Raw genomic sequence first — 12,674 nt, forward strand, 5'->3', positions numbered from 1 at the left:
CAGACTGGTTGGTTTTGTTCCACTTGGTCACATCTCATTGACATTTCCTTAAAGTTAATTAGCTTAATAATGAAAAATTAATGATTTTAATAATGGAAATAATGGAAGAAATTTCTTTTTTATTAAATTCACATTCCTTCCCCTCAGAAGTTAAAGTTACTACACTTTAAGAAAACATGATTAAAGATTCTATATTGTCCCAAAATAATCTTTAAATACCAGTGAAATTGTTAGTAAGAGAGAAATAACATTTTGCTATGTTACAAAGAAGATGGAGGTGTGTGATATGAACTACAGTATGTGAGATTTGTTGAAGTTGGACTTTATTCTCTTATGTATGTATATCTTCACATAAGTATACAATAAGACTGTTTTATTATGGTAATGCTACCTTCTATAATAAATACCCCCCAACTTAAGTAGTTTAACACAATAGAAGCCTATTTCTTGCTCATATAACAATCCAAGCAATCGATCCTTGGCATATGGCATTCTTCTGTGCTCTGATTCAGTGGCTGTGCCATCCCCTGGGGCCTTATTGTCATTTTCATATAGCTAGCAGAAGGAGAGAGAAAGTATGGAGAAGTTTCACTTGCCTTTTAAGTTGTTGCATGCGTGGAAGTGACACACATCACTTTTGCTCCTATTCCATTGGTGAGAACTAGAGACACGCCCATACCTAGAGGCACAGGAATGCTGGAAACTGCATTCCTGGCTGGGCAACTGTTTCCCAGTAACAAACCTATACAGTGCAAGGGGGAGGACAGAATTTTATGGACACCTAGCTGCTTGGACTATACGATATTAATAGATTTGCACAAAACACAAAGATCACACATAAAAGTTACTTATTATTTTATAACTGCACTTGAAGTATATGATGATGCCTATGTAAAAATAAAACGCTTTAGGTTGATACTTTTCAATAGTTCTGCATTTTCGTTAGCATGAAGTGCTAACTTTTCATTACTTATGTTATTTTTGAGATCCCTTGACTATGACCAAGAATATTGACTTCTATATTCATTATGTGTGAAAAACTGAGACTTTCTTTCCTTATTTTTAAGGTTGGACAAAATTTGCTCGATTGACACGGGCTTTGACAAATAGCCGAAGTGTTTTGCAACAGCTCACGCCAATGAATAAAACAGAGGTGGTCCACAAACATTCAAGACTAGCTGAAGTAAGTGCAAGATTAACTTTACCTCTCAACATGCTGGTGGTGGCACATTTCCCCCGTCCAAATGTCTCAATATTGATATTTCTAGCTATTATTTTACAAATACTTATGTGTTAATTGATTTTCCCTTGTAGAATTGTAGAAATTTCATATATTTCTTTTTATACTCTCCTGCTTTGACAATGGGAAGGTACTTTACAACATCCGAGGTGATGTCTGTAGAATATGAGGTTTTCTTTGAGCAAATGAGATAGAAAGTTCATTCATTCACTTGTGTGTGCAGCATAGACTTATTGAGGGTTTGCTCTTTGCTTGGTGCTATGCAAAGGATATAAAGATGAATAGGCCATGGACCCTATCATCAAGGAGTTAAATATCCAGCAGAGAAGGGAGGTGGTACCTGAATGAGATGATACCTGGGCTAAGTGGATTTTTTTTTTTTAGATTATAGTTGATTTATAATGTTGTGTTATTGGTTTCTGGTATACAGCAAAGTGATTATATATATACATATATATATATAATATAGTATATATTTTTTGATATTCTCTGAATCATAGGTTATTATAAGACATTGAATATATAGTAGTTATTATAAGATTTTATTTTCTTTTTTTTTCTTTTTTTTATTATTATTATTTTTTTTTATTATTTTTATTTTTATTTTTTTCCAGTGGGTTTTGTCATACATTGATATGAATCAGCCATGGATTTACATGTATTCCCAATCCCGATCCCCCCTCCCACCTCCCTCTCCACCCGATTCCTCTGGGTCTTCCCAGTGCACCAGGCCGGAGCACTTGTCTCGTGCATCCCACCTGGGCTGGTGATCTGTTTCACCATAGATAGCATACATGCTGTTCTTTTGAAATATCCCACCCTCACATTCTCCCACAAAGTTCAAAAGTCTGTTCTGTATTTCTGTGTCTCTTTTTCTGTTCTGCATATAGGGTTATCGTTATCACCTTTCTAAATTCCATATACATGTGTCAGTATGCTGTAATGTTCTTTATCTTTCTGGCTTACTTCACTCTGTATAAGGGGCTCCAGCTTCATCCATCTCATTAGGACTGGTTCAAATGAATTCTTTTTAATGGCTGAGTAATATTCCATGGTGTATATGTACCACAGCTTCCTTATCCATTCATCTGCTGATGGGCATCTAGGTTGCTTCCATGTCCTGGCTATTATAAACAGTGCTGCGATGAACATTGGGGTGCACGTGTCTCTTTCAGATCTGGTTTCCTCAGTGTGTATGCCCAGAAGTGGGATTGCTGGGTCATATGGCAGTTCTATTTCCAGTTTTTTAAGAAATCTCCACACTGTTTTCCATAGCGGCTGTACTAGTTTGCATTCCCACCAACAGTGTAAGAGGGTTCCCTTTTCTCCACACCCTCTCCAGCATTTATTGCTTGTAGACTTTTGGATAGCAGCCATCCTGATATTATAAGATTTTAAATATATGTTGTTTATCTATTTTATGCATAGTAGTTTGTATCTGCTAATTCTAAGCTCCTAATTTTTCACTCCCCCCTTCCCCTTTGGTTACTTTAAGTTTGTTTTCAAAGTCTGTGAGTCTGTTTCTATTCTGTAAATAAGTTAATTTGTATCATATTTTGTATTCTATGTATAAGTAATATATCATATTTGTCTTTCTTTGTCTGACTTACTTCATGTAGTTTGATAATCTCCAGATCCATCCATGTTGCTGAAAATGGCATTATTTCATTCTTTGTAATGGATGAGTAATATTCCATTGTATATATTTACCACATCTTCATCTATTCCTCTGTCCATGGGCATTTAGATTACTTCCATGTCTTGGCTATTGTAAATAGTTCTGTTATAAATATTGGGGTGCGTGTATCTTTTCAAATTAGAGTTTTCTCCAGAATTATTGGGCTGAGTGAATCTTGAAGGAAAAATGTAGTGAAGAAGAGACGAAGGTCATTTATGCAAGAGAGGCCAGCATGTCCAAAGACTCAGCAATGAGATAGTATGGTGCCTTTGACTGTGAATTCAATGTGGATCAAGTCAGGTAGGAAAGGAAAGGTTAAGGTGGTATATAGTGAACAGTGGTGGTTGGTGTCCCATGTGCCAGGGAAATGACATTGTCATATTTGTGCTTCACAAACCTCTCAAAGGGAGATTGGTCTCAATGGTATTTGTAATCCTGTTTTAACTGTGTTAATTTGAAAACATTATTCTAAGAAGTTGACACCCATAGATGTCACCAGATTCCCGAGAGACCCATGGCACAAAAATGGTCAAGAACCCTTGTTTGACCTAGCGGCTCTATGTTGAAATGGTAACTAGAGAAACAAGTTAAGAGGTTCTAGTAGTAATTCAGCTAGGACAACTGTGACCTTAAGCAAGGGAGCCAGTAGCAGAAGCGGGCAGATTGCAGATGTACTAAGATTAGAGTCAACACATTTGTTGATGGGTTAGAAATGAATGTGAGAAAGGGGATGAGTCAAGGACAACTCTGTTTTTGGCTTGAACAACTGGATGGACAGATAGTATTGTTGTTGTTGTTCAGTTGTTAAGTTGTGTCCAACTCTGCGATCCCATGGACTGCAGCACACCAAGTTTTCCTGTCCTTCGTTACTCCCAGAGTTTGCTCAAATTTATGTCTATTGAGTCGGTGATGGTATCTAACCATCTTATTCTCTGCCTCCCTCTTCTCCTTTTGCCTTCAATCTTTCCCAGTATCAGGGTCTTCTCCAGTGAGTTGTTCTTCCCATCGGTTGGACAAAGTATTGGACCTCTAGCTTCAGCATCAGTACTTCCAATGAATATTCAGGGTTGATTTCCTTGAGGATTGACTGGTTTGATCTCCTTACAGTGCAAGCGACTCTCAAGTCTTTTCCAACACCACAGTTTGAAAGCATCAATTCTTCAGTGCTCAGTCTTCTTTATGGTCCAACTCTCACATCTGTATATGACTACTGGAAAAACCATAATTTGACTCTGTGGACCTTTGTCAGCAAAGTGATGTCTTTGCATTTTAATATTCTTTCTAGGTTTTTCAGAGTTCTTCTCCCAAGGAGCAAGTGCCTTTTAATTTCATGGCTACAGTCACCACCTGCAGGGATTTTGAAAGCGAAAGTGAAAGTTGCTCAGTTGTGACCAGCTCTTTGCAACCACATGGACTACTACAGTCCATGGAATTCTCCAGACCAGAATACTGGAGTGGGTAGTCTTTCCCTTCTCCAGGGAATCTTCCCAACCCAGGAATCGAACTGGGGTCTCTTGCATTGCAGGTAGATTCTTGGAGCCCCCACCAGATAAAATCTATCACTACTTTCATTTTTTCCCCCTTGTACTTGCCATGAAGTGATGGGACCAGATGCCAAGATCTTAGTGTTTTGAATGTTGAGTTTTAAGCCAGGTTTTTCACTCTCTTCTTTCACCCTCATCAAGATCCTCTTTAGTTCCTCTTTACTTTCTGCCATTAGGGTAGTATCATCTGCATATCTGAAGCTGTTGATGTTTCTCCTGGCAATCTTGATTCCAGCTTATGATTCATCCAGTCCAGCATTTCACTGATGCACTCTGCATATAAGTTAAATAAGCAGGGTGGCAACATACAGCCTTGTAGTACTCTTTTCCCAATTTTGAACCAGTCAGTTGTTTCATGTCTGGTTCTAACTGTTGCTTCTTGACTTGCATACAGGTTTATCAGGAGACAGGTAAGGTGGTCTGGTATTTCCATCTCTTTAAGAATTTCCCACATTTTCTTGTGATCCACACAATCAGACTTTAGCATAGTCAATGAAGCAGAAGTAGATGTTTTTCTGGAATTCTCTTGCTTTTTCTATGATCCAGTGGATATTGGCAAAATATTTGATCTCTGTTTCCTCTTCCTTTTCTAAATCCAGCTGGTACATCTGGAAATTCTCAGTTCATGTGTTGCTGAAGCCTAGCTTGAAGGATGTTGTGCATAACCTTACCAGCATGTGAAATAAATGCACTTGTATGGTAGTTTGAATGTTCTTTGGCATTGCCCTTCTTTGGGATTGGAATGAAAACTGACCTTTTCCAGTCCTGTGTCCACTGCTGAGTTTTCCAAATTTGCTGGCATATTGAGTGCGCCACTTTAAAAGATGGTGGCTACTGTTGGTTAATAAAATCTCAGATAGAAGAGGAAGAAAAGGAGGTTGGGAACAATGATAGTAGATTTACTCTTGGGCATAGTAAGTTTGAAGTTACTGACAGGAAATTCAAGTGGAGATCTTTAAAAGGAAGTGGGGTTTATGGGTCTCTGCCTCTCAAGGGGTATCTGGGTTTGAGTTGCAGGCCTTGGTATCATCCTCATAGATATGGCTGTTAAAGTCAGAGGACTGGGTGATGTTACCCATACAGAGTGTATTGAAACCAAAGAGAAAAGGAATGAGGACAGAACTCCAAGGCAGCTAGAAATTTTGCTGTCGACATGTTTTACATAATCATCTTGTGTCTTACTGGTACAAAAGATGACAAAATAGCTAATCAAGTTACCAAGACTGTGCTGAGCACTTACTGGGCGCTCACAAAATATTCTGAGGTAACTAACCAAAGAAGACAAAGATACAGTTAAATATGTAAGTTCATCAGTTTGTTTTGCTGGTGAAAGGTTAGCTGAATTTCTCCAGAGTAACTTTCTTAACTTGTTGCAGATACTAGATTTCATTTGGAGAAAGTTAGGGAGCAAAAATTCTTCAAATTGGGAGAGTTCTGGAGTTTTTCTTGGAACATAGCTAACAGGGCGATGTGTCTGATTTTCTGGTACCTTTGAGGAGAGAGTAATACTTTGATGTGTAGAAATGTTTTTAGAAGCCCAAGTAAGACATTAACATACCTAAATGTTAAATGATAATAGTAATTGTAATATTTTAAAAGATAGTATGCAGTTGGCACAAGATTTAGGGCACTCAATCAGATACAACTTCCTTTTTCATATTATGTTTTTTATTAAGTACTACTTGATTTTGAAGCTACTTTCTTTTCTGCCTTCGGTTGTTCGTTTCTTTCTATAAATCAAGGTAAAGTGTAGGAGCTTGTTCCTGTGACTACTGATTTTTTTGTCGTGATTCTTTCTAGGTCTTAACTACACCCTATCCAGTTTTTCTTTCTTTGTTAATACAACTGGGCAAGCACATGAGGAAGGAGACTATAGAGAGGAAAAATTTCTACCTTAGCACCCCAAATCACTGAAGATGTTTTTTTCCTCTGCCTCAGATGGAGAGTTCCTATCCCCTGGACAGCTCATCACTCTTCATTTTTACTCCTGATGAATTTTCATTCCTGTTTCTTCCCATCTGATATTTTTCTTTGTTTGCTTTGCCTTTTGGGTATTGTTCATTTCTTTATCTGTCATCCCTAATTTATAAAGCTGATTCAGATACAAAACTGCTTTATGTCAGATCTTAGGCCTTGATTTCAGAGAACATGTGGAAATAACAAGTTTTTCTACACAGAGAGTTAGTCTATGTATACTCTTAGGTTTTCAAAGACTGACCGAATAGAGGCACCAAGTTAGCAGAAAGACAGTTTTCCAGCTGTAGTCAGAATCATGTAATTTGCTCAGCTTGAGTATTTGGATTTGCTGTTAAATTTCAGGCCCTTTCACTTTTTCCAACGCATATACATTTTATCTTATTTCCACTAGGCCTCCTAAATTTAGAGTTGATCCCCGGTTTCAAGGATTCTGGTCTCTGTGTAGGCAATTCATCAGTTTTCAACATGTCTGACATTCTACTGATTGAATTCAGCTTCCACTTGCATTTGTGGTTCTGACTCCTTTAGAGTCAATGTTCTCCTGATATTCAGAGAGAAAGAATGTGTCTGTATCAGTACAAAAATACATCAGGGCATGTGATTTCATCCCCATCTATTCAAGGCTTACTGCTCCTGAAAGTACAAATGAAATAAAGCGAACAGTTGTTACTCACTGCTTTATAAAAGCCCCAGTGACGGGGCTGAGATTAAAGCAGTGCTCTACATAGGAGAAACATCAAAACTGAAGCACTGGTGTGTCCCATCCCTTTCTTTGCTGGTGTTGCCTTTCTTCTCCTACTCTTCCTGCTCCTCCTTTTTCTCTTGGAGCAGTTTTGGATTGCTTTAAAAATTCAAGTCACCGTCTGAAGAACTGGGTTATGAATGTTTAAAGAAATAGAAGACAAGGATTTTTATTTTGAACTATACACTATCATCACCTGGAAAGATTTTGAAAGTGCAGAGTCTCTGAATTTAATTTAATACACAAAATGAATTTAATTATTTTTTGGCATAGGGGTCTAGGCATAAGTATACTGTATTTTTAACAACTTCTCTAGATGATTCTAGTTTGTAGCCAGATTTAAGAAATACTGAACTCAAGAGTGAGTTCATCTCTAGAGGAGACACCTCATATTAATCCAGGGTGCTGAGTGGGACCAATTTGTCTATTAGCACAGAGTGTAGCACCAATAACACTTTCAGGGGTCCACCACGATGCCTGAATTTCTACTAGCAGTTGAAGGAAATGATGAACTTTTAGGTAAAAAAATAAATAATTAAATATTCATCTTTGTAATAATGCTGTTAAAATAAAAATATAATTTTAAATAAAAATATAAATATTAAATAAACTATATTTTTATTTAAAATGTAATTTTAAATAAAATTTATACATTTATGTTGCATTTGTATTTAAATAAAGATATAAATATTAAATAAAATAGAATTTTTATTTTATTAGTTTTAAAGAGGAAGGGGTCCAGTAAGGCAAAAATACCGAGTGCCCGTAAAGGTCCTAATGCAACCTGGCACTGAGTTTATTTTCTAAGTGTGTTTCTTTGTGCTCAAACTACAGAGTGTATAAATACATATGGTATAATACTAACCATGAATATGAAGTAAATTTTCATGTTTAACACAGTGATGTTGGAATGAATAGATCTGTGGTTGAAAGGTGAAAGAGAAGCCATGATTCTGTAGGAGTCTGTATATGTAATTCTGTGTCTCAACATGAAACTTAACTTACCTGTAGGATAATTTGTTGCTAAGTAATTTAAGATCTCATGGAAAAATTATTACTGGGGTACTGATAATGAGCATAAATATGTAAAAATCTTTATAAATAATTCTTATAGCTCCCAAACTTAAAACAATAATTATAATATACATCTAAAGAGAATATCAGTGATTTTTTCACATTTCAAAATAGCAATGATTATATTATATGCTGTTTTCAGCTGTATAAGTTCTATGCATGAGAGACTTCAGGGTAAGTCTCAAATTTCAAAAAATGCTAGTTTACTTATTTTGCTTTGCAGCATATAAATTACAGGCTAACAGGTATTTTTGTTTACATCTATTTGTGCATTGACATAAATTTAGTGCATTTATGATTTTATAATTTGAACTTATTGACTCCTATTTTCTGGGTCCCATTAGTCTTAGGGGCACTGAATAATTGAATGTGTAAGTGGTAAAGCTGCTGAAAATATTGTTCATCAAAGTCCCACTTATAAACTCCTTAATACACAGGTTTACTCAGCTATAGCTTCATTGGTGGCATGAAGCAGAGGTCTTCAACCTGCTTCTTCAACTCCTTTTCACAATTTCCATGTTCCAGGTTCTGGAAGGAGCTGCCAAGTCCTGTGTTTGTTACCTTTTCCCAGGGTTGCCCAGACCTCTGCTCTTGCACTGTCATCTGCTTTTTCTCATTGTCTCTTTAATGAGACCTAATCAGTATAAGTCAGGGTTCGTATAAATTTGTATGAAAAATTGTCAAATTGTCCAAAAGGTATGGAGAAACAAACCTGACTAGAATTTTTTTCTAAAGGAAATTTGTGTCTGGGCAGGAAATCCAGTATTCTTTAAATCTGATTGAAAGGGAAATGGGGGAAAGCAGGCTATAACATTTATAACTCTGATACTGCTGTGCCCATCAGTAGGGCCCTGGTTCAGTCCCATGCAACAGCAAGATCATGAATAGTGGGGCCCTGGGGTTCAGCAAAGCCTTTAGAATCAAAGTTATGCTCCTTCAAAGCCCAAATATATAAAGAATGGATAATGGTGAGCCACGCAAATAATAGCTGGACAGTCTGTGAGATGTGTGATTCTAGGCACCTTTGCCCAGTGAATGTGCAGAAGGCACTTCCAGTAGTGGGTGTCCAGCAGTGCTGTGGATCAGTGTTGGTGTTGGAGGAGGTCATCAAGAGGATGGGACTGCCAGGTGATCCTGGAGCCGGACCCAGGCAATTGGAAGCTCCTCACCCCCTCCCTTGTCCTTGAAATGTACTTTCTGCCCACCATTCCCATCGTGAGAGCTTTTCAAGGATACAGTCTTGAGAGAGTTAGCTGTGGTTGAGACCATCTGGACTGCATATGTGACTGAAGCCAGTTAAACCTCTGTATAAACTTTTAAGATTTGGTGGGTGGGTTCTGAGACCTCTGGTTTTATGGCTACCCAGTAAAACCTTGTAAGTTCCCTTGCCTATGAAAACTGCCACCTGCCAATCTGGAGTGTTCTGCCTTTCTTTGGTCTCTTTCTGCCCTCCGTGTGTGGGGACCAGTTTCTGAACGAGTTGGCCACGGGAGAGGAAGTTAGAGGGAATAGCAGACAGATCAACTTCGATAGAGTGATTGGACTTGTAGTGACTTTGGACGAACCTTGATACAACTCAGGAGAAGAGATATAATTACAGAGCATGGCTGGCTTTGAAACCAGTGGTTTGGCTGCCAGAAAATTTGAATTCATTACTACCTTTGCAGAGATGTACAGGTCACTTATAAATACATTTTGTCTCTTTTAGGTTCTTCAGTTGGGATCAGATATCCTTCCTCAGTATAAGCAAGAAGCGCCAAAGACACCACCACACATTATTTTACACTATTGTGCTTTTAAAACAACTTGGGATTGGGTGATTTTAATTCTTACCTTCTACACCGCCATTATGGTTCCTTACAACGTCTCCTTCAAAACGAAGCAGAACAACATAGCCTGGCTGGTGCTGGACAGTGTGGTGGATGTTATTTTTCTGGTTGACATTGTTTTAAATTTTCACACAACCTTTGTGGGACCTGGTGGAGAGGTTATTTCTGACCCCAAGTTGATAAGGATGAATTATCTGAAAACTTGGTTTGTGATCGATCTGTTGTCTTGTTTACCTTATGACATCATCAATGCCTTTGAAAATGTGGATGAGGTAAGTTTCTTTTTTTTTTAGTACTTTAATCACATGTTTTGAGAAAATTAGGATAAAAGGAGTTTATAAATAGCCTAAACTTCTTTATAGTCACCACTTTCAACCTTCATCCTACTAAATACCTTCCATAAATGATCATATTTTATTACTTTATAATTTTTATTCACTCTTTAAAAAATTTCTGGTTGAAAATACTAGGAAATGGCTGTGGTTGAAAGTTATGTTTGAAGGAGGAGAAGAAAAACCACAGCCTTTGAAGTCAAATGTGGTTTATGAACTAGACAATTGATTGGAAGATAATGAAATAGATGTATTTTTTGGGGAAAACAGTAGCATTTTAAAACTCTGTGCACCCACAGATGTTTTGATTCCTCCCCTCCAGATACATATGGTAGCAGTGCTTGTGTTAACAAAAAGATCCAGAAAACCTTTATGGTAGAGAAATTCTTAAAGTTTTGCCTTTTTGGTTTCTTTTTTTTATACTTTTTTTCTTTAAATTTTGCCTAATCATTTGTGGTTAGAGACTGTATTAAATGACTTCCGATATCTGGTCTAATTCAAGATTTTGCTTATTCAGTGTCATCTGCACAACTAGAAATGTTAAAACATATGTAATGTCTTAACGACCATTTCATCCAGAGCTTCTGAGTTTCTAACTTAGTTGTGGATGATTTTCAACTTGCTATACCAAGGGTGTATATAAATGAATCAATATAGAATGTATCTGTTTTTAAAATGTGTTCATAATAGTAATTGCAAACTTAATTTCCCTAAAGATTCTACTCTGTCCTCACAGACTGTTCAGATAGGAAATTCTCCACTACATTCATTCGTTCTGTGTGTGTAGGGAGGTAGATTGCAACTTTTCTTCAGGATCTTTTTCCATAAAGATTTCTGCATTGAATCAGCTTTAATGATACTAAAAAATATTTCCAGAAAGTTTAGTATAGACATTGTATTTTGATGCTATACACATAATTGTTATTTAAAAATTCAAGGAAAAAAGAATCATAGTAATTTGTTTCTAATTTTAAATTCTATCTACATCAAGCTTTTAAGGTATATTTCTTTCCTATTTCCCTTCTGGAAGGATTCATATGGGTTAATTTTGAAAATGCTAATCTTATGATAAGAAGATAATAAGTAGTACTTATATGTTCACTTACTAAATAGATTAATATATTAAGATCAATGCATTAAGATTTCCATTATTTAGAACATTGGCATAAAGATTTTAATACAAATAATCAAAAGATTGGTTTAGTTCACAGAAAAGAAAATAAATTAGATTGCATAATAATAAATGCATCTAATATACTATATAAATATATGACAATATCCTCAGACTTATTAAGGAAAATGAAAAGTAAACTTATAGACTATACTGACATGCCATCAGTTATCACACACACTGGGTTGGAGAATATGGTGTCTGAGAATGTGTGCTGCTCAGATCTCCCTTCATGGAAGCCTGCTGCATGAAGCACAGTTAGGGGCTTCCTGGAAGTGACTTCTGGTTTGGAAAAGACTTTCTTTAGCATCTCTTTCAAACTCAGCATTCAGTGATATCACACTGTCACCCTGGTACTTTGAAATTGGCCACAGTGGGAGTATTTACACCCTTAAAGTGGCAAATGCTATAAATAAAGGCTTAAAAAAAAAACTTTCTATGGCATTAGTTGTTAATCATTTACCAATATACCACTGAATACCGTTGACTGAGCCTTGCTATGGCTTTCTGATCTGCTGCGGGTCATAGTTCGAAGCTGTTTCCCCAAGGCTGCACTCAACCAATGCCTAGGAATAGTGGTAATATTATGATTGGGCTTATCAGGTGGCTCAGTGGTAAAGAATCTACCTGCCAAGCAGGAGACGTGAGTTTGATCTCTGGGTCGAGAAGATTCCCTGGAGAAGGAAGTGGCAATCCACTTCAGTAGTCTTGCTTGGAAAATCCAATGAACAGAAGAGCCTGGCTACAGTACATGGAGTTGCAAAGAGTCAGACATGACATAGTGATTAAACCACCACCACCAATATTATGATTAGTTACTCCTGCTCAAGAAGAACTCCTCCGCTGAGCAACTTTTGCCCTGGAACTTCCCATTTACCTGTGCTGTGGTTGAGGCTCTTTCTACACAATTCTTCCTTCCATCTTCAAAGGTTTCAGACGTGCACTGTGGTCTGAAGACTCCTCCCTCCTTTCTCCTTCATAGGCATTTATCTCAGTGAGAGTCTTGCATATCTAACCCTGACTTGGCATCACTTGGTAAGGGATCTGAGTTGATGCAGTGGTGGTGTGAAGTCTCTTATACATTGCT

General features: G+C 37.1%; 1 protein-coding gene across 1 annotated transcript in view; it reads left to right on the plus strand.

The window, feature by feature from the left end:
- The window catches only part of KCNH5 (potassium voltage-gated channel subfamily H member 5), a 367,668-nt gene that overhangs the window by 56,765 nt on the left and 298,229 nt on the right, over nucleotides 1-12,674 (plus strand). The window contains exons 5-6 of the mRNA XM_061158360.1: nucleotides 1,068-1,183; nucleotides 9,964-10,356. Coding sequence (XP_061014343.1) covers nucleotides 1,068-1,183; nucleotides 9,964-10,356 — 509 coding nt within the window. The remainder of the gene's footprint in view (nucleotides 1-1,067; nucleotides 1,184-9,963; nucleotides 10,357-12,674) is intronic.

The sequence above is a fragment of the Dama dama genome, chromosome 12, assembly GCF_033118175.1.
Source record: "Dama dama isolate Ldn47 chromosome 12, ASM3311817v1, whole genome shotgun sequence".
Taxonomy (NCBI): Eukaryota; Metazoa; Chordata; class Mammalia; order Artiodactyla; family Cervidae; genus Dama; species Dama dama.